At 34.4% G+C, this 23,739-nt stretch overlaps 1 protein-coding gene across 1 annotated transcript; it reads right to left on the reverse strand.

Moving 5' to 3' along the window:
* Window positions 1-5,634: 5,634 nt before the first annotated feature.
* On the reverse strand, window positions 5,635-22,676 carry LOC143252782 (protein NDNF-like). Its single transcript, XM_076505465.1, has 4 exons — window positions 22,452-22,676; window positions 21,619-21,835; window positions 15,819-15,943; window positions 5,635-7,549 (listed from the first exon to the last, which is right to left on the reverse strand). The coding sequence occupies exons 2-4, from the start codon at window positions 21,813-21,815 to the stop codon at window positions 6,159-6,161; spliced, it is 1,713 nt and encodes a 570-aa protein (XP_076361580.1). The 5' UTR covers window positions 21,816-21,835; window positions 22,452-22,676; the 3' UTR covers window positions 5,635-6,158.
* Between the last annotated feature and the right edge of the window lie 1,063 nt (window positions 22,677-23,739).

Consider the following 23,739-nt stretch of genomic DNA (forward strand, 5'->3'; position numbering starts at 1 on the left):
TTTTAACTTATCCAGGTATATCCGGTACATGTTAGAGGCCCACAGAATTCTAAAAACACAAAAAGGATAATAGGGGAGCCAAGGATACTTCGTAATTCGTGCTCTGGGGTTTACACGAGCCCGTATTAAATTTATTAGATGGCAGTTTCCAAAGGCGGTAGTGACTGCTGAAATAAACAGCCTTGTTGCCGCTTTTGCTGCAGAAAACATGAAACAATTCCTTTGGGTTGTGCTGTTGGCAAGGCAATGGAAAGCATGTGAATGTATTTTTAAAATGGCAGAACATATCCCAGAATAGAATTCTGGGTTACCCAGGCCAACCGAAAATTCAATTTTTCTGAAACGTCCAGGGTGAGGGCCCAAACATAATTTTTGCGAGGAGGTCCCGCCATTTTGCAATACACCACTGAGCCAAGTTGTTTAAAGATTATATTAAAATGCACATGTACATCATGAAGCATTTTACAGTTTTCGCAAAGAGAGGGGTAAGTGCTGCGGAAGTGGCACCTAACAATTTTAAATATGAAACTAATTTCATGGTCCCAGCCAATTAGGTTACGTTTTGTCTCCTTGTTAGAACCAGTTGTAAATACCATCACCAATGGAATAAATAAGACATCTATAGATTTTAGATGCATCCAGTGTAAAAACAATCAGCGTATGGTAATTATACAAATGATTTAGAGATATTTTCCTTAAACCAAAGTCAACAAGCGAATTTGTTTTAAAGACTGAAGAAAAGCTGGACACTACAGTGAGAGCTGTTGAACGGAATAAAGCAGAAGGGTCCTTGTTGCTTTGTAACTGATGGTCAGTTACAGTATTTAACACAAAGGCAAAGTTGACGAGTTGTCACAGTTAGAAAGTTATCGACATATTTATTTTTTGAAGAAACAGAAAAAAATCTTGCTTTATTAGTAGAGAATTTATCTGTTGGGATTTTTAGACAAGTCACATACCATCTTTATTTTATTACAATACAGAAATCTGGGGATTTACTCAGTTACTTATAATCACATTGATACTCAGAATATTTGTTTAGTAGAGATTGTTTTGAGCCAAAAGTGAATTGCAAGCTTATTAAAATCACTTTGTCATTTCCACTTCTACTTTGAAAAAAAAAAGTGTACTCTGAGTTTTTAAGAATTCAGCTATTACCTTGGAAATAGCTTAATACTCTAATTATCTTGATATACAATTGGATAACGGTATTGAACGAATTAAATCAATCTAAGCGGTTTTCTAGAATCTGTGGCTCACAGAAGTTCAAGGTAATTTACATGTTCAAATCCTCTTACTTTCGAACCTACTAACGGAACGTGCTTTATAAGTTTTCACTGTGACCTTTATAAATTATATGCTAGTTTCTGGTAACACCTTTGGCATTGTGATAGGAAATTTGATAAAAGAAATAAGAAAACTGAAAGTAAACGAACTGAGAATCAACTTAAAAAAACAATCGTGAGCTTCTTTGCACATCCCTCGTACCAATATAATTTTGAAGATAGCCTAGCAACATTGTCAGAAGACAAGGTTTGGCCACACAAAGGAGTAGTACGATGTCTAAGGGGAGATTTCTTACTTAATTGGTGGTAATGTAATGCCAGATTGTTTTGGAATAAGAAATCCGAGTATGGCTTTCAAGTATGCTAACATGTCTGGACTTGCTCAATCTGATATTAATATTTCATCTTATGCTCTGACGCTACTCTCAAAGTAATTTGTTCCGAAATAACACAAATACAGGATATGAAAAAAGTGTGTTGGTTTCACTCCATAATATTTAATCTAATAGGACATTATAGTTTCACTACAACATTGAGAGTAACTCAATGAAAATCTCATAATACTAGACTGAAACAGTAACTAAAACAATTATTTATGCTATACTACATTTTATGGCAAACATTCTTTTAAAATAATATATAGATTACTAGTAAATAAACTTTTGTTCAATCTCAAATTTTGCTTTCCTCACTGGAAAATTAAGCAAAAGACAAACATTCCAAGATTGTCTATATATCTGTTTGAGGACTGTACAAATAACCTTTGTACCAAATTCCATGTAAATTGACTAAAATATGGCGGAGTGATTGTCAAAACCCATAAAAGTATGCTTGTTATAGCATCTCGACCACCCCTGTAATTACTAAGAAATGGACAAACCCAAAATCTTTGTTTGTCAGTACCTGTTGATTGTAGAAAAAATATCTTTGTACAAATTCTATGTAAATTAGTCGAAATAAGTCTATGTAATTGACCAAAACCACTAAAATTATGTTGGTTCCACAAAATGACCAAAATGGGCATATTCCAAGTTTTATATGTGTGGAACCTCTAAACAAAATACCTTTGCACCAAGTCTCATGTAAGTTGGTCGAAATATGGTGGAGTAACAGTAAAAAATAAAATTGTGCTTTTTGTGACACCTTGACCCCCTACACTTACTGAAAATGAACCAATCCATCTTTCTTGTTTGTCAGTATGTTGGGTGCATGGAAATTTATATTTGTGCTAATTTTCAGCTTGATTGTTGTAGTCCGAACAGGAGCCTGATATATACATTTTTGGGTTGTTTTTAACTTTTCATCCCATAAAATCCTTAAAAAGGCCTAAATCAAAGCAATAGGAAATCCTTAACAGATGCAGCTGTAATTGGATCTCGAATCGGTCAAGAGATAGAGCTATGAGATAAGAGGTTGTACTTGAAAAGAAGGCTGAGAGATTTTGTTTGAGATACTCTTTCTTGACTAATAATACAAAAGTAGAAAACTGTCTTAAGTGATATCTATTAATAGTTCTAAATAACAATGATTATATTATTTCTGTTGCAGAATCATACATAACTCATACATGAATTACTGAAGAATATGTTTTTATTCTAAATTTTATGCGTTTGTTTACTTACTTTCGATATTTTTGTTTTATATAGGATTAATATTCTTGCACTACTAAAGCGCTATTTAATGCAAATGATAATGATAAAAGTGATGTAATAATCTGTACTTACAAAAGTAACAAAACTTGTCAGGAAAATGGTAATATTACTATCTTCTGGGTGTCTTTGACATACTTCTCGTGTGCAAATCATTAAGCGAAGATGTATTATTCAGTTACGGACAAGATTTTTTCGCGGACTCACTTACTTCAATCCTGCCTATGTGGTTTGTTTCGTAATAAATAGAAAATTTAAGCATTCACTTCACAAAATATGAATTATTATTAACTTGTGAAAATTGAAGCTAACTGCAAACGATGAAAACCAATAAACATTTATCTAAATTATAGCAAATGCACACAGAAACAGAAAGTTTGCATCAAAATCCACCTCATGTGCTTTCAAATTAAACTTCGACACATGTCGATCCAATGTGCACTTTTAGTCGCCACAACTCTCTTTTCTCTACAGGTTTTTGATGTATGACATTAATGTAATAAAAAAATTTAGATTCACACTAAACATATACTAAAATCCAAATCGAGAGTACAGTCACTGCATAGCCACATATACATATGTTTACTAATATGAATATATCGCCAAGCGACAATCGTACAGTGTCCGATTGCATGACCGATTAAATAAATCTTACGGAACTGGTTGAAATCTGGACCATTGCAAGTATTATTACAAAAATTTTAATAAGCTGAAGCTCGAAGAGTTTCTTATGGATTTTGAAGTTTTACACTAAAGCTCATGATTTAAAAACACAATGTTCTCGACATAACTGTCTTTTTAAATGACGGAATGTTACACAGTGACTTGTCCAGAAAACCTACTGACAGGCCACAATATGCACTGCTGGCCAAAATCTTAAGGCCAATGAACATAAAGAAAAAAATGCATTTTTGCGTTGTTAGACTCAACCATTTATTTGAGTACAGCTTCGAAAGATGAAAATAAGAAAAGGGAATAATAAAAAATCATTTTTAGCATTTAATAGGGAAAATGTGAACACTATGAAATTAGCCTAAATACTTGCTGGTCAAAAGTTTAAGACCATACTGAAACGAAGCGTTAATCGGTAAACACGTAACAGAACTTAGCCATTTGTGATCACGCATTAGCGTTGTCAAAATCTCCCACTGACATCTCTTGTGTTACATTGGGTAAAAACATAACAAAGGCTAAAAACTCGACAGAGTATGAACGTGGCAGAATTCTCGAGCTGCAAAATCAAGGTCTCACTCAATGTGCCATCGCTGATGAGATTGGGCGTAGTAAAACTGCTGTTGCAAATTTCTTAAAAGACCTTGAGGGATACGAAACGAGAATTTCAAATGGTCGGCCCAAGAAACATTCGCCGGCGTTGAGCAGGAAGATTCAACGGGTTATCCGGCAAGACACCAGCCGATCGTCGAACCAGATTAAAGCCCTTACGGACGCAGAATGCAGTTTAAAAACAATAAGATGGCATCTACAAATGAAAGACTTTAAAAACCGTAAACGTTTTCAAAAGCCACACCTCCTTCCACACCACGAAACAGCTCGGTTAAACTTTGTTAAGAAGCACCAAACATGGGACGTAGAAAAGAGGACGAAGGTTTTGTTCTCTGATAAAAAACAATTTAACCCGGATGGTCCAGATGGCTTCCAACGTTAGTGGCACGATAAGGATATCCCACCGGAGACATTTGCTATACGACACAGTGGAGGAGGTTCCATCATGATCTGGGGTGCTTTCTCCTTCCATGGAACAATGGAGCTTCAGGTTATACAGGAGCGTCAAACAGCAGCTGGCTACATTGGCATGTTGGATAGAGCATTCTTATTGACTGAAGGCCCTCGCTTGTGTGGAAATGACTGGATCTTTCAGTAGGATAACGCTGCAATCCACAATGCCTGCAGGACAAAGGACTTTTTCATGACGAATAACGTGATTCTTTTGGACCATCCAGCGTGTTCGCCCGAACTGAACCCCATTGAAAATGTTTGGGGGTGGATGGCAAGGGAAGTCTATAGAAATGGACGTCAATTGTAAATAATGCATGATCTTCGTGAAGCCATCTTCACCACTTGGAATAACATTCCAACCAGCCTTCTGCAAACGCTTATATCGACCACGCCAAAGCGAATGTTTGAAGTTATTCGTTTGTTTGTTTGTTTGTTTGTTTTAATTTCGCGGAAAGCTACACGAGGGCTATCTGCGCTAGCCGTCCCTAATTTAGCAGTGTAAGACTAGAGGGAAGGCATCTAGTCATTACCACCCACCGCCAATTCTTGGGCTATTCTTTTGCCAACGAATAGTGGGATTGACCGTCACATTATAACGCCCCCACAGCTGAAAGGGTGAGAATGTTTGGTGTGACAGGGACTAACACTGGAGTTTGATTTTGAACATATAAACTTTTGTTTGAAGTAAGAGAGTATTTTCCCCATAAGAATAAAATGAGAATGAAGAAACTGTTTTCTAAAAAAAGAAGTCGCATTTGCCTCTTTACTTTTCTTCATATTATTTTACATACGCTGTTAGACGAGTATGTTCTTACTTTTTACTACGTTAGTTGATTCATATTTAAATATATTATTTGAAAAATCATCTAGACTGAGGAAACAACATTATCTGCACGTATTTAGTAATAAAATAAAATTAAAACAGTCGTTTATAAATAAGTGTATAAAGTATAACAAACACGACACTGTAAAATATTTTATTCAAATTCTCGCATACAAAAAAAATGTTTTTTCGAGTTTCTTCTATAAGAGATCATATTGCATTGTTCAGTAATTGTTATTATATATTTGAATGACCTATATGTAAATAAATCTCCTAGTTTTCATACTAGACATTGAATCAAATACTAATCATTATAAAAACGCAATGTATAGTTCCTGTTTTCAGTTTATTTTTGAACAAGTACCACACTGTTTAATATCGAAAATAATATCTTAAGAGGCTGAGTTTAAACAAAAACGACTTCTTTAGGGCGGTAATCTAAACATAAAGAAACCTTGCGTCTTTAATTCGATGGATAATTTAAACTCGTTAAATAACTTTTTTTATCTTTATCGCTAACTCGCTATATACTGATACAAATTTGCTAGAACAGTATATATTAACCTATGTAGTGAATACTTTTACAGTTATGATCGATCGCTTTAAAGAAAAAAATATTAGGTTTTAAGAACTGTTTATAACATTTTATCTTGATACAACAATTTAAGTATGCATTTTTTCAGGATTAGTTTTAACAAATATTGGCTCGTACATGAGTGATTTTCCCGGATTTTTCTTCACTTTTATTTGAAAAATGTACTCAGTATCAGGTTGAAGACCGTCAATTTTCTGTATGAGAAAATTACTTTCGGTATTAAGATGATCAAGCATTAATACTCGCCGCCTCCATCTTTTTGTTCCCCAGGTATCTTCAACACAATAATTTGGGATGATATTAATGTTTTCTTTGTTATTTTTGGTGATGGTAGTTAGATAGACATGGTACTCAATTTGAAATTTCACCTTACTGATGAAGGGCTGACGGAAAACTTTGGACCATTTCAACGTGACTGAAGTGCTGGTGGTTAAAGTTTTCAAGTTCTCTACTGTTGTGTCATTAGGTAACAATGGATAGGGAAACATCCTGTAATTGTTTGATAAGTATATTTCAGCCTCCCGTGATCCCAAAAACACAGGGGTTAGTTTGAAAACATAAGTACCTGCTCGGACTTTAGGTATAAAAAATGTTTTTGTGCCCATCAAACTGGTGGTTAAAATGTTTAGCCCTCTGGTGGAGGTGATGTTAACAGCAAGTGGCCCTGGTCCCGAACACGAACGTAGAAAATAGTACAACGCAGTAGAATGATTCTTCATCGTGTAAACAGCTGCTGCTGTGTAACCAGTTATAGGGCTCATCTTGAGAGAAACTAAGGTGTTTTCTGCAATTTGGTTTACATTGCTACTAAAGCTTCTCGTAGTGGCGTTAGTTCCTAGATAGGCAGCACTAGCATTGCTTTGTTGATCCACAACAAATACATCGAAAAAGTACATTTGTCCTTCTTTGAGCCCTTGAACCACGTGGGATGTTTTGCTTCCAACACACGTGTATTGTATATCCGATTTGATATCCATTCTTTCTCTAATTTGCTTAATTCTTCTCCAAAGATTTTTTCTTGCGTTTCTCTCCCAGTGAAAGCCGAACCCAGCCCATCGAGGTGGTTGAGGTGGAATATCTCCGTGAATTGCTGCTTGAACTGAGCAGAGGGTCTTATAATTTTGTCGAGGGTTTACCGCTATGCAGTATTCAATCTTTCCATGTTTTATGCTTTCATAGGTACTATGAGTCCAATGCAACGTGACACTATTTGTTGAAACATGAGTAACTGTTATTGAAGGTAGTTTAGGAAGTCCCACACCGAAATATTTCTGACTAGAGGAAACGTACACACGTACTGAAGTGTCTCGAAGATGGGATTTAATTATCAATACATACACTCCAGCGTATCTCGCAAGAAACTTCACTGTATCAGACATTTGTCCTCCACCACTAAATTTTGGAAACTGATAAATAAAACTGTTTTCAAGTTTTTCATTAGGTCTGTTGTTTTTACGCTCTGAAAGGTAAATCATAATTATTAAAAACAGTTATAAAAACAAACAAAACGTCTATTAGAACACCTTGTCTAATCGATCAAATTACCTTGGGGAACTAATTATTAAAACTTTTATGATTTTAAAATTGTAAATCCGTAGACTTTCTGCTGTACTAGTGGAGGGGAGGAGGAAAACTTTTATACAATAATGAAATATTTGTTCTGTTTGAATTTATGTTGTTTAAAATAACATTAATAAGCATTACTTAAACGGAGAATTAGATTTTTCTAAATGAAAACTCGATATTTGAAACCATACTTGAAAATTTGTTTAAAAAACAAATGGAAATAGCAGTAAATAATAATCTTGAGATTTGAAGCAAACATACGAAGAGGCAAAGCTAAATAAAAATTACTTATTAAAACTTTATTTAAATAAATCAAGTTATGGGTATACGTGAAAAAAAGAAACACCCATTACGTACCTGAGAAAAGTGGAGCTTAGTTATGTGCGATGAGTTTTTCTTCGTTGAGTGTCTTAACAAAAACAAATAAAGGAAAGTCACATCCATAAGTTCATTTTACTGTGTTTCGTTACATTTAACATAATATAATTTGTTGCAACGTAATCAACGAACCGTACAATTTTACAAGGAACATTTTAAGGGATTTATTAGAACTTTATGATTTCAGGTGAGTGTTCTTGTAATTAGTCTCGACGTTATCTGTAAAATCTGTATGAAATAGGTGAGTGGCTGCTCAGTGCCATATCACTTACCAGTCGTCGTATTGACTTATCATAATAATATGCTATATATATCGATAAATATAAAACTGTCAGCGTAGTGACTGTTTTCAGTTTCTATTAATTATTTGCATATTTTTAAAATAATAACCAGTGGGTGTAAATTAGCTTAATACGAAACTCTTTTCTAACTACTTATTCTTATGGGAAAAGCTAGAAAATGTAAGATATTAACTAATAAAGTATTTTGAAAAAAGACAAAAATAAGGTCATCTCCCCCACTCCACGGCCCGATGGTTAGGGCACTCGACTCGTAAGTTGAGGGTCGTGGGTTTGAATCTCCGTTACACCAACTAATGCTCCATCGACCGTGTGGACGTAATAATGTTCTGGTCAATCCAACTATTCGTTGATGAAAGAGTTGGCGGAGGATGGTGATGACTAGCTGCCTTTCCTCTATCATTACACTGCTAAATTAGGGACGGCTAGGAAAATAGCCCTCGTATAGGTTTGCGCGAAATTCAAAATAGACAAACCCTCCCAAATAATACATTAAGCTTAATTTGTAATGTCAGTACTAAGGGATGGATGATAATAATATTGTTTAGGTATCTAAAAGTTTTATGTCAATGATCTTATGTACTCTAAATTTTACTTTGAATTCTTAGGTTTGTTTGTTTGTTTTGGAATTTTGCGCAATGCTACACGAGGGCTATCTGTGCTAGCCGTCCCTAATTTAGCAGTGTAAGACTAGAGGGAAGGCAGATAATCATCACCACCCTCTGCCAACTCTTGGGCTACTCTTTTACTAACGAATAGTGGGGCTGACAGTAAAATTATAACGCCCTCACGGCTGAAAGGGCGAGCATGTTTGGTGTGACGGGAATTCGAACCCGCGACCCTCGGATTACGAGTCGAGCCCTTTAACCACCTGGTCTTGCCGAGCCAGAATTCTTAGTTAATTAAACTTCTTTACTTTTATGACTACATTAACTTAATTTGGTGATGCTTGACACAGTGGTGTATTTAGGTAAGGGCTAGAGGGAGCTCATGGTTTTAATTGGGGTCCATTGATAATTTTATTCAATGAAAATTACATGGGTTGTAGGTCCCACAAAAATTATTAGCTACTGGGCCCGCACAACTTTGGATCCGCCTCTTGCTTGATATATCTTATTATATAATTAGAATTTAAAGACATTACGTATTAATTAATAGAAATTAGGGTACAGTGAATTTACCTTTCGCAAAAAAATGTGTCTTGTATAATGTCGCATTTGTTGCAAAAAGTCTGGTTTTCTTCATCTTTGTTTAAACAAAGTTTATGACCATCTTCCGCTTTCATATTAATGGCAAGTCGGGTTTCCATTAATGGCTGAATACGTGGACTGATGCCAAAGCTGATTACGTGGACTGATGCCAAAGCTGATCAATTAAAAGATTTGTAAAACTGATAAACATGTGTTTTCTGTATATGACTTAACTCTTGACAGTTCAGGGAATAGGGTTTCACTTCCTCGCCACTGTACATCTTAATTGGTCGTTGACTGTCGAAGAATAAAATAAGTATCCTGACAGAGCACTTAAAATGATTGGAACTTGCAGGGTTAACAGATTTTTAACAATGAAATTACACTTTTTTGATAAACAAACAAAGGCGCTGATTCGCCTTCAAATGTTTATAAGTGTTGTATTTCTTGTAATTATTAATGTTTCAGTTTTGTTTTAATACTCTATTAACTGACGTTTGTGTGTAATTGCATGTTCTCGATCTTCACAATTTTGGTCCAAGTAGGACCAAGATTGAAACAAGACGCGCCTGGGATCCCAAGGGGGTGGATGGTTAGGAACACATATTCCAATACTATATTCGGATTCAGTGGCGCTGAAACCTATTCCTAGAACCCCAACATGCATAGATGGCTTTCTGGGTGCATCTTGTTTCAATCTCTCTTAATAATTTAACTCACAAGCTAACGAAATCAAACTTGGTACATATACTCAGGTACCACTAGTGAGCGTCTTAACAGGGGTTTTGTTAAGGTATATGTCTCCGTTGGAGTAACTTTGAAGTAACCATTAGGTGCTTGATCGGTACATCGATTCTTCTGTGAATCCAGCAGTGCAGCACGGGTTTTTATGCAGGAAATTAGTTAATTTAGTGTTCAAGAGGTATTGCTTTGTTAGTCGTCATGTCTGTTATATTTTGTATTTGCTTTTGTGATTGCTTATGTTTTATAGAAAAATTATAATGAATAATAAAAAATCATTTGCTCGTGTGTTACTTACTCTCTGTACCCTTCAACAGCTCTAATTACTGAGAGTCTCTGTGCAGACTCTTGATAAACTGAATGTTGGTCTGTGGCAGGTGTTCTTACTCCTCCATAGAGCCGTCTTTCAACTCGTTGAAGTTCAAGAGCTAAACAGGACGACTCGAAACAACAATGCTGAAGAGTGATACTGATAAGGTTGTTGAGGTGACAACTTGGAATAAGCCTTTTTCTATCAGCGGTGTTGTCACATTAAAGGAATTTCACTGCAACTCGAACACGTTATGTGTGGACTTGTCATTTATAATGAAGGTGTCACCAACAGTGCTAACGTACAACTTCGTCTCTATAACAAAATCTTTGAACTGCACAGATGTCTAAAAGCTGTCCTCAGACACATGAAGGTCAGTCTAGCGACTCTAGCCATTGAAGCTGAGGTCGCTACAAATCATGACAGTCTAATATCCTAAAATTAACATTATTATAATAATACATTGTCAATGAGATAATAATATAGGTATTCTATAACCGCAAACCAGCTTCTTAAGTATGTTATGAACAATTTATATTAATATTAGGCTGCCCAGAAATAAATGTCTAAATTCTCACGATGACATTTAGAACCTGAATATTGAGTAACTTATAGTTGGTGTAATACAACGTTTGTCGCTTATGTCTTAATTATCTGCTGTTTCAACTCTACTCATAGTAAGTTTCGCAACCCCCAAGGAAGCATAAACAAGAAGGACTTTCGTCTGATCTTTCTCTATGACTTCAAACTTGGACGTGAAGTTACAGAAACTATACGGAACATCAACCAAGCATTTGGCCATGGATCTGTTATTGAACATATAGTTCAGCGTTGATTCCAAAGTTTTCAACAAGGAGATGAAAGTCTTGAAGACAACGAAGGTCGTGAAAGGAAGCCATCCTTAGATGTAAACACATTAAGGGAAGCAGTTGAGACAGACCCTCGCACAACAGTACGTGAGCTTGCAGAAAAGCTAAGCACAAGCAAGTTAAGTATTGCCAATCACCTAAGTGCAGTTGGAAAGACGAAAACGTTGGATAAGTGGATTCCGCATGAGATGACTAAAGATCAACAAAATCGGCGTTATGAGACCTGTAATGGATGACGCTCCAAAAATTGAACGAATTGGGAATCGAGGTTCTGTCTCATTCACTTCATTTTCCAGGCCTTTCCCCTACCGATTTTCATTTTTTAAGTACTTTGACAACTTTTCGATCAATAAACGCTTTCAAAACCAGACAGCTGCAGAAGATGCTTTCAGGAAGTTCAAAAGTGCGTTGAAGCAAGCAGTGCTTACTTTGATTAAAGCATGGTTTACAACTCTGATTTATACTTTTCCAAACTTCGCAGCTCATAAACGACATTTATTTCTGGACAACCTAATGCAAAAATTACAGATACCATTTGAAAGTTACAACAAAGTATCTTTTGTATTATATATAATCTGTATGAATCAGTCTCTCCATGTGTTTTCCGTCTCCGTACCATCTATTTGCATTCTCGTGGATTCTCTGACGCTTTCTTGCAAATAATGTAATATTTTGGCTCGCAGTTACAACGGCTTTATTACGACGTTAAGACATTTCAAGTAATTGTACAGCGAGGTGTTATTAATTGCCCTTAACTATTTAAGTGCCATCTAAGATGTGCTTAGGTCGTAATTGTGCACAATAAAAAGCAAGAAAACAGTAATGCACAATTTAGTCACTTAGGAAGAAGAGTCCAATTTGGCAAAAATTTTTCTTTTGTTTTGTAAAGACCTGTAATCCGCGAACGATATAATAAGTATAAAAAGAACAGAATTATAATTACTCATTATTGCTTTGAACTAAAGCTTACTGTGTTAAAAGAAAAAAAAATAACAATGCCTTAAACAGGTGACCACGTGAGGAATATAAGCAAATCTCAATAAATAGTCTCAACATTAAGAATTACAACACTTCAGAATAATTAGTTCGAAAAGTTTCTAACACAAACATTAACTCTTAAGTGAAACCACAGGCATCCAGCAACAAAAAAATGTGACGAATACATTTGTTTTTTCACTCTTTATCTGCCTCCCGCTAGTACAGAGATAAGTCTACGGATTTACAACGCTAAAATTAGGGGTTCGATTACCCTCGATGGGCTCAGCAGATAGCCCGATGTGGCTTTGCCCTTAGAAACACACACATACACTCTTTACTTGGTATATTTTCTAAAATATTTCATGTGAGAGTTTAAAGCGATTCGTCATTATCGCAAGAGATAAAAAAGCAGGAAAATATTTGAACACATTAATGAGGAACCCTAATTCATAATGTGAAAAAAATATTTGAAAATCTTTAGCTTTTGCATTATGATCACTATGACGCTTCCTGGCATTTATCCTGCCATAGCCAAATTCCGTATTCACTGGTTACTATAAGCTATAAATAATGGTTGTCTTAACTCCATTACACAAAGAACACAATGTCACGATTATTTCGGTTATCAAAAAATTTACGAGCATTCCGTGATATTACTGCAAAGATAAAATAGCATGAAATTACAAGTTAAATTATTACACCTGTTTACTGGTTAACCAAAAACATTTTGAAAAAAATAAAATAACTTACTGATACACGGAACATTATGTATAGTATTTTTTATTCACACAGAAAAACCTTGAGTAATATACGTTTACAACTACTTATATTAATATCAAAAGTCATAAATTAACGCTTCCTTAACACAGCTCAAAGTTAAATAATTAAAAGTACACTTATCACAATAGGTAAATATGTATAGCCTATAGTTTTGAGAAAAAAATCCTTATAAGCATTGAGGCTTGACTAGGTTATTTTAAAATAATTTTTCATATGCATATCAACAAAGCACCTGACAACCACAACCGATTTAAAATTGCAATGGAATAGCACGTATAAGAACTACGTTTTGATATTGTTTGACGTTGCTTATGTATTGTGATGCCATCGAAAATTGATCACTTTTGGGAATGGTGTGCAATAAAATATTTATAAACTAAGATTATAAAGATATTTTCAGGTCAGGAATTTCGAATTTCTTTATACTTTATGGCACTGGAAAACAAAGAAATACGGATAAACCTGGTAAACTAGAACCACCAGGAAAACGTGGTGCACAGAGCGGCATCATGCAACATGTGAGAGACCACATACACAAAATGGCGAAAGTTGTTCATGTGCCTCAGGGAATAGTAAGTAACATAATAAGGGTTTCCATCTGCACATGTGGCAAAAGTTGAATGTACAAAACTTGCGTCCTCAACACATTTGTTTAACTGTTGCATATCTCAAGCAACTGAAGAATGAAACGGATATTCGTGCTAGTCCATACGAAGTTCGAGTGGCTGGACGCAATGTCTGTGTATTTCTCTGCAGTTGGACTACTGAAATGGACGCTGGAAAAGTGTCACCCTCCTACATTAGATATATTATGAAAAGCAGTTAGAGAAGGGGTATATGATTAAGACACGATGGCTTTGCGACGTTGTCCATTGTATGGAAATTTAATTGCATGGCTAATGCCAAACTTCAGGGAAGTGAGATACTGCAGGACTGAATGTGGCGACATGGACTGTAATGACGTGGTGAAACCTCAAAATAATTTTAATATGACGTATTCAAAATTTTCATTGTAATGACAAGCATACACTGATGTAAATAAACCAATATGCGTTTACACTATCACATAAAAACTATAAACACACACAAAAATTCGATGGAACCATATCAAGCCATATGCAAACGAGATAAACTCTTGTAACTAGTTTTGCCTGAGCGTTGTAAGAAATTGTGTATTATTCAATGAAGTGGCTTCTGTAAAAGTGCAACTTTTGCAATTAAAAAGTACATAGCTTAAGTTAAAATATGTTGGTTTGCACTTTCACAGTAGTAATAGTGATCGGTGAAGAGAATATGTTTATCTAATAATTTTCAAAAGTACTGTAACAACAAAATTAAACATGTATACATAAATTTTATGTGTCTAAGATCATTAAGGAATAAACCTAGCTTCATAAAACACCCATCTTTTTCATATATAAAATGTTATTGCTAGTATACTTGTGAAAGAAGATGAGATACTCCATGTATCAAATATTAACACGGTGCGAAAGGAATGTGGCATTTATGCACTTGTAATAGGTAGAAATAGGAGGTAGCAGCACAAAACATCACATCCCTTTAACCTTTACCTAGGCTAGGAGTTCAGCGTAATGTCAAACACAATGGACTATTTTTAATATTTACTCTACTGATTGTGCAGGAATAAGGAAACATTTGCGAATTTAATGTTAAAAAGCATGACTAGAGTGACATGTTTCAGAAAATATAATATTGATAACTTGTAAATTTCTAGTTCTTATTCATTTAAAAGAAAGCTGAGATAAAATAATATAATGTAAAACACACATTCATTTAACGGTTTTTTATCACCATATGAATTAACTTAGTAAAATGCCTTTTAAGGAATAACTTAATTGATGGTAATAAATTTTCACTAGTAGTTTCTGTGATGATGTTGGTGCTTTCAGTTGTCATACAACATCTTAAAAAAACATTCCGCGTAAAATTATACTTTTCTTCGATTACATCGCATGAAATTGTATCACGTTACGTATGACTTTCCTTTATAATTTTTCTTAAGACATTCAATGATTAAAAAAAGTAAATTATAAAAAATCATTATATGTTAACTTAACTCTACTTTTCTTAGGTACTTAATGGGTATTTCTTTTTTGTCACACATGTATGTGTAATTGGAGTTACTCAAATAATTCATGAATGATTAACTTAGCCATTGAGAACATTTTGAAATGAAATAGTTTTCTAGTAAGAAAACATAAAATATTTGATCTCGTTCAATGAATAGTTTTTGTAGTCACACTTCACGTGTCTTTATGACAAATAAGAAGAAAAGGGAAATCGTTTTTCTACTGTTTATACTAATAGCAACAAGAAGAATATTCATGATGCTGTTTATGTAATACTTCAGGCGTGTCTTTTTATTACAAGTTTTAAAACTCGACTTTATACCTTCAAACTTGAGTTTTTGTCTTTACAGACAAATTTTGTTTTTATATTTATCTTTCTGCTGATATTTTCTAAATAAATTACGAAAATTTTATACATAAATATTTGTTAAGTAATTAAATTAGTTACATAGAAAAAATGTTTCGACACGTGCATTTCTATTATTTTATTATTATTCAAAACACAGTTCTGTGCAGCTGACACTTACCATTTTGTCTAGTCCTAACAGGAACAAATGGTTGCCGTAAATATAAGTTCCAAGTTATGGCAGCTGAACAGGGGGATATTGACAAATGTAGAGGGCTGAAATCACGTTCGATAAGTATGTATAATCTATAAACAATAAAAGATAAGATCAAAAACAATTATAAAAATAGCAATATAAGAAACATATAATGAATACGCTGTGGCTTTTATTGTTGATAACCTTTTCCAGCAAATGTCAAAATCAGTTAGTCGTAAATGAATGAGGACTTACAACGCTAAAACCCAAAGTTCGATTCCCTACAATGAACACAGCAGATAACCTAATGTTGCTTGCTCTAATAACAACAAAAATAAGCCCCAAAGGTTATATTACTGATTCAAGTCAATATTTCAGATTCGAGACTACATCACTAGCTTATTTCACGATTTTGTATATGAAGGCTATTAGATGTCAAGCCTTATATTCACGACTATATTATATGTTTTATTCAATGTTTGTTACCAAAGTTTACATCAATAACTTAAGTCACAGTTACAGACACAAAGCCTACATCGTTAACTCAAGATTTTACGAATTTTTCGAGTACTTAATTTGGTCAAACCAAGACTTCGAAAGTCATTAATAAATTATAGCCCAAGTAAAAGAAGCTTAGAAATCAAAACTACATCATATGTTCCAAGTAATACCTTCGACACCACAAATGCCTCACTGTAATAGTGAATAAATAATTTTAAAAATTATTAAAGACACCCCTTTCTGCAGCACTTGACGTTTCCTATGTGATGGACTAAGTGCCCGTAAACGCTTGAAATAAAAAGGAATCGCTTTAGAACACATTCCCTACTGCGTCAAATGAACAATATCTTTATCAGCAAACTTTAAGTCAATATCATGTCCCTAGCTTATTTATCTCAAGACTATATTGCTATGGTTTAGTTCAAGACTTAAAACATCACAACCACATAGATAGTTAAATTCATGACCAAAGACATTAAAATTATATTACTTGCTCAAATCACGAGCCTCCGAGTGGTACAGAAATAAGTCTGCGGACGTATAACGCTAGAAACCCTGTTTTGATACTGTGTGGGGGTACAGTACAGATAACCTATTATGTAGCTTCATGATTCACTGTAGGCAAACAAAATAACTCATGTCATGATATCAAACAATAAAAACCTGAGTAACTCGGATCTATTTGTCAAGTAGAAATTATGTTACTTGTTCAAGTTAAGATTGCATGAAACAAAACAACGTTAAAAACAAAGCCTGCATGTTAGGTACAAATATTAATTTAATACTATAGCCGTCAAGACTAAATTACTACTGAAGTATCTCAGCTATAAATAATGTAGTATATATGACGTATCATCATTTGTTTTCACTCAGAAGTTCTTAGAATAAATTATTTATACACCAGCATTAGAACAGCAGTTTAAGTTTGATATAACCCAAATATTTCGTGTGTTTGGGTTGAATATTATATTATATTTCCCAGAGATAATTGCATTACCCAATTCAAAGATTTCTTAGCTATTTAAATACTTAAATAGTTATACCAGTTCCACTATAAATAATGGTTGAAACACAACTTCTTTCGAAACATTTTTTTATTGAGATGCACCAGTTATATAAATGAATGTTTACAATCATGTCTTACACATTAATTGTTAAAAAGCTCTTTGTTAGGTTTCTACAGTTCTCTGAATTCATATCTTTCACTTTATCTCAATAAACGCTACAGAAAATACCTACAGTTGATCTTAAATTGTACGGAACGTTTAATCAATTTACTGGAAACTGACCGAATAGTTAGGAACGATCGCCAAAGAAGGGGGGAAACTTAACATTATCCAACTGAAGGATATTGTTAAGAAATATCTTTGTATAGTTTTCAACACAGTTCTGTCAGAAAAATAGAAAGAAATTAATATTGTTAGAACTGTACCTTAAATGTTAACATGTCAGTTTGAATAATAGCAAAGCCAAACAAACGCACTTAAATTATTGCCGCGAAAATGTCAATTATTTCCCACCCGTGTTCTTGAAATGTGTCAGTCAAACGTACTGCACAAAATTTGTTTGTTTGTTTGGGAATTTTGCACAAAGCTACTCGAGGGCTATCTGTGCTAGCCGTCCCTAATTTAGCAGTGTAAGACTAGAGGGAAGGCAGCTAGTCATCACCACCCACCGCCAACTCTTGGGCTACTCTTTTACCAACGAATAGTGGGATTGACCGTCACATTATACACCCCCACGTCTGGGAGGGCGAGCATGTTTGGCGCGACTCGGATTACGAGTCGCACGCCTTACGCGCTAGGCCATGCCGGGCCACTGCACAACATAAAACTTTTCATCCCCAGATTTGCTTGTTTCCTGTTTCCAGTTCTTATACGAAAATTGAAATTTTGAAATTTGGCATTGTATTTTACACAATTACTTCTAAGTAACGCTGGATAGAAGATTATATTCTTAAACATAAATAATTGTTCAAAGTGCCTATTCTTAAACAGAGGTAGGTAACTAAACATTTACCGTTAAAGTGCTTATTCACCCTAGTAGTGTATACACATTCTGGCACTCAAAACATATATGTATTAGATAATTAATCTTCTTGGATCTTACATCACAACTTGCATGTGGATAACATGTAAAATATAAATATTGTGTTTTATAAGTTGCTCCATATTGTAATGCAACCATCAATTAATTTTTAGTTAGATATTACGTTTTCATAACTAAAAGTTCTCATTTTTCGTAACTGATAGTTGATCGCATCCCTCTGCAGTGCAAGGTAACTTATGTCCAACTTTTATATAGTCTATATAAACACTGAAACTAAAAGCACGTAGGTGTGATATCATGTGATATGTATTAGTTTTCACACAAATGAGATAAACTAATTTTACATGGAGGGTTCTATGGTCAGTATTAAAATCGCAAATATTTGTTTGAAGTATCACGTAGAGCTTCGTATTAGACGCATGTTACATATCAAACTTTCATTTTAACAGGAAATGGGCTACATTTAGTGTTAATGTCACCCAGGATTGTAACAAACACCTGACAGTAACAGTTGGTACAAATCTGGTAAAATACATCACCACTCTCTGTGTAATGAGATCTTGCGATCAGCTCTTATTGTTTCTGAGGAAAATATATTAAAATGTTCCAGAGCAGCTCGTTTGGATTTAGGTTGAGGCTCTGGACTAGACGTGTAAAATCTGAAGTATTTTCTTGGAAGATTGGTATGTATGATACGGTTCATTTTCATGCCAAGACAAAAAGATATGTTTCCGTACAGAACTAACTTTATAAATGATGCAGCTTTACCTAGAATGTCATAATCAGACAAGAAATTGTTTGTATAATACTACGACGGACCAAATAAGTTTAGATTTTACCGTTTTATTTGGAACTTTTTAATTCTTCTTGACTCCATTTTCGAAGCTAAAAACAACAGGAAAGCCGATGCCTCAAATTTATGGCTATAATGAGCAGCTTATGTTGTTTGCAGCTATCTACGAAATCCTACTGTGTAGAGAACCATGAGCCTTGCAGCGTTACAGGGGCCTGGCATGGCCTAGTGCGTTAAGGCGTGCGCTTCGTAATCTGAGTCGCGCCAAACATGCTCGCCCTCCCAGCCGTGGGGGCGCTATAATGTGACGGTCAATCCCACTTTTCGTTGGTAAAAGAGTAGCCCAAGAGTTGGCGGTGGGTGGTGATGACTAGCTGCCTTCCCTCTAGTCTTACACTGCTAAATTAGGGACGGCTAGCACAGATAGCCCTCGAGTAGCTTTGTGCGAAATTCCAAAACAAACAAACAAAACATGCAGCGTTACATAGCTTTAGTATTTCTTGCACTAACGTGTACTATAGGACTCAAGTGGACGTCTTTACTAAACAAATACACCATCATCCGAATTTCTCTCTACACGCATATATATATATATATAATAGTGGAGATCCCGCAAAACATTTGCAATCAAATTATTATCATTATTGCAACAGCAGTTCTTTAAATGCAGAATTTCCAGACTAATGCAAAATAATTATAATGGCAGATTTGTTTTAGGTCTAACGTTAGTTAAATCTTTATCACGTACGGCCAATGTTTGATAGAGATAAATTACCACCGTAATTGGTGTACGTCTCCTGCTATAGTTTATTTAGGGCTAAACTTTACCTTACTTAATACTACCAGACTTTTAATGTCATTGTTCGACCTATCGTTAGACCTTTTTTTTCAAAACTTTGATAAACTTTTAATGTCTTGTTGTACATAATATTTGCAAAAGTATATTTAAATCCGTCTCATGTTAATATTAGTTGAAAGAAGCAGGAGTGCAAAATTAGGACAGGTAAAAAAAACATTATTATAACATATATATATGTTCAAATACATAAAGATTATTAGATTACCTACTTCAGCAACTGTTCCAAATAACATATACGAGGGAGAACTCTAATTCGCACTAAAATTGCACAAATGTCTGTGTCAGAGAGGTGGGCTTACCATACCCAAGGGAGTAACCACAGACACCGTGTTAAACAGGTACAAAAATCTACTGTGTACCTAATTTAGTATCTAAATTTTTGGTTGGATTATCTTACGTTGTGATTATAACCTAAGTCTTGCATGGTAGAAATTTCAAAAGATTTTATTCGTTCGTGAGTATTCTTTGTGGAAAATTATCTGCAACTGCATCACAGCTATCGACAGAATAATGAAAGATCACGTGTTGATCATGAGATTGAGTTTTGTCTCAAAGATATTATGTCTATGATGACTACCTAAGATAACTGGAGTCAATATCATTCTTCTAAAACCGTTTTGGACAATAGTAATGTGATGGGTTTTTGCCTTAGCATTTTGGAAAATATTTTATCTATCAGGGTCAAAATGCAGTAATGTTTGTTTGATTGTTTTGAATTTCGCGCAAAATTACACGAGAGCTGTCTGGTCTAACCGTTCCTAATTTAATAGTGTAATACTAGAGGGAAGGCAGCTAATCATCACCACCCACCGCCAACTATCTGGTTACTTTTTTACTAACGAATAGTGGGATTGACAGTACCATTATAATGCCTCTATGGCTGAAAGGGCGAGCATCTGACCTCAGCCACCTGGCCATACCAGGCCTTGTTTGTAGTCAAGCACAAAGTCACATAATGGCTTCTAGCATTATAAGTCCGCAGGCACATATCACTTACAAACTAAACTGAATATAAATATATATTCCCTCATCTTTAGGACTCAGGTTGTCATCTTATACACTACAAAATCGGTTGACTTCATACACGGAAATAAATGTAGTGTTCTAAGATGCGTGAATAGAGAATCTAAACAAAGGTATCAATTAAGTAAAGATATCGCATTTAAATGACAAATTAATGTAATTTTCGTATAAAATGCATTGTTGCTATTTGCATCTTTATAAAATAATAAATCTAACGCAAACCCTTAGCAGTTTGGTGTTAAGTATACTTTGTGTCTTATAGAAACAGTTCTCAGGAGCCAAAAATAAAAATAGATAGATCATCCAAAGATGTGAACATATTTCTTAATACCCTTTATGAAGATTTAAATCAACTGACTTTTTAATAGTAAATTTTACAAGAATCTATAGAATGACTGTTAAAAACAGAGACACTAACTCCTACATTTTACATTTACAACAGTATGGTAATATTTTAATAGAAATAGTGTCATTAAGTAATCTTCTTAAATTATCCAAAGTTCACTCTTTCTTCTTATAGTTTCTGAGTTTAAACATATTTCTTAAGAATGGGTTCTCACCGTTTTACTTCATCCTTGAAAACGAAGACAGTCATCTCCACATTTTGCGGTAAAACGTTAGTGTCGTAAAATAATTCAGGATGAAACGGCGAGAAATATGATCCTGAATCATCGAGCGAATCCATCAAACCTTCAGTCAGTTGAGAGAAATGACCATAATGCAGGCAGACCAAAACAGGAATCAATTGTCTAAGCATGTTTCCAATAAAGCAAAAATCTGAAGAAAAAGTTATTTAGATATTCATTGATATATTTCGATTGATAATGAATTCAAGACAATCCTATGATAGTGTGTGATGAAAAACACAGAGTAGGTTTCTCTCATTATAAAAGTTATAAGTTCATAGAACTTCTCTGAAGAAATTTGAATTATACAATGAATAAATGTTCAATGCAGTTTATGTTGTAACTAAAACAAACGACGTATCTGATTGAAACAAGTTACTAATTTACCCTAATCTCATTATCATCTAAACAATGAATACACGTTGCTCTGAAAACAATATTCAATAACCATATCACATAAATTATTCGCGAATCTCTAACATATTATTCCTAATACTTAGTATCAGTAGAACAAATATTAATACCTACCATTAAAAACGCAAGTAGCTAGACTTACTAGATGTGAGAAACATAAATCCGTCTTAGAGATCGAAGCTGTTTCTCGTAACAGATAACATATATACATTCCGTCCATCATCATGACGTAATATGATAACTAAAGTAACTTTCCCACGAAAAGAGGGAAGATGTCTGGATTGCTTAGCGCATTCCCACCACTTTGAACTGCATTTTAAGACAAATAACTATGTAATTTTTACAGTACTTACCAGTAGATTAGAAACTACAGCTCCAGTTAAATATTTTAGGAATGAACTGATTCTATGTTAGGTTGATTCTTTACTGGGTTTTGATTATTTTGTTCTTCGATTAAATCATCAATCCGTTCTTTTTGTAGAATAATATACAAGAACTAAAGAGTCCTACTGAACTTCCAGCGATCAGTAAATGAAGATGGAGGAGGAGACCAACAATGTCACGTGATGTCATTACATTTTCTAACGACAGAGGCGTTAACTCCCACTCAACCCACAGATGTATTCTGCAAATCTTTATGTTTTGTTTTTTTCTTCTATACACTAGATAGTTAAAAAACAAAATGATGTAATGAATGAAGTGAAAGTTTAGTACGTCCAACTCCTTTGTGTTGTGTTGATATTAGAAAAATAGAGTAGTTTCTCAAAACGCTGTGTTGTATCTAAAGAAAGAAACAAAAAGCTTTTGTATGAAATCCAGATGGTTGAATGGAGGTAATGAAGAAGTCAAAAAGCGTTAGTTTACACACACACACACATAATTTTTCTTGTAACAAGTGCTTATAGAAATCTGTACTTTGCCCAATCGAGTATGTGATTACAAATGTGGAAAGACGAAACTACACAATGATAAAAAACCAGATAGAAAAGTATGTTTTATTTTAAATAAATAAATACAAACATGTTGTTTTACAGCAATTCAAACTTGTGTGTGTTATCACAGAATTAAATGTTGTAGCGATATAAACATTCAAGATTTTATTTTCTAACTTTATAAATGAAGTTGGATTTTCAATTCAAAATTGTGTTTATGTAAACACACAGTCGTATTGTGAAGACATATTTTTACTGTGTGTTTGGTTTGAGTTTCGCGCAAAGCAACACGAAGGCTATCCGCGCTATCCGTCCCTAATTTAGCAGTGTGAAACTAGAGGGAAGTCAGCTAGTTATCACTATCCACCGCCAACTTGTAGCTACTCTTTTATCAACGAATAGTGGGATTGACCGTCACATTATAACACCTCCATGGCTGAAAGAGCAAGCATGTTTGGTGTGACGGGATTCGAATCCGCAATCCTGGGATTACGAGTCGAATGCCTTAACCACCTGGCTATGCTTGGCCCCACTATGTGTATGAATAATGTTTAAATTTCAACACAAAGTTTACACATTAGTCACTAAACTTTTATTCCACAAAATGTAAGCTGTGTTGTTTTTACACAATTCTTTATTTTTTTATCTTTAATCTTGAAAGATTAAAGGTCGAAGTGATAACGTGTAGGCCACCTTAAATTTTATTGTA

Source organism: Tachypleus tridentatus, chromosome 6, assembly GCF_004210375.1.
Source record: "Tachypleus tridentatus isolate NWPU-2018 chromosome 6, ASM421037v1, whole genome shotgun sequence".
Lineage (NCBI taxonomy): Eukaryota > Metazoa > Arthropoda > Merostomata > Xiphosura > Limulidae > Tachypleus > Tachypleus tridentatus.

Excerpts from the sequence above, each read along its gene's own strand:
- LOC143252782 (XM_076505465.1), bottom strand. The coding sequence starts at position 21,815 with ATGCTTAGACAATTGATTCCTGTTTTGGTCTGCCTGCATTATGGTCAT. Across the intron at positions 15,944-21,618 it reads TTCAAGGATGAAGTAAAACG|ATTATACATACTTATCGAAC; the intron begins GTGAGAACCCAT and ends TATTGTTTATAG. Across the intron at positions 7,550-15,818 it reads TGTTAGGACTAGACAAAATG|AGCGTAAAAACAACAGACCT; the intron begins GTAAGTGTCAGC and ends TTTACCTTTCAG.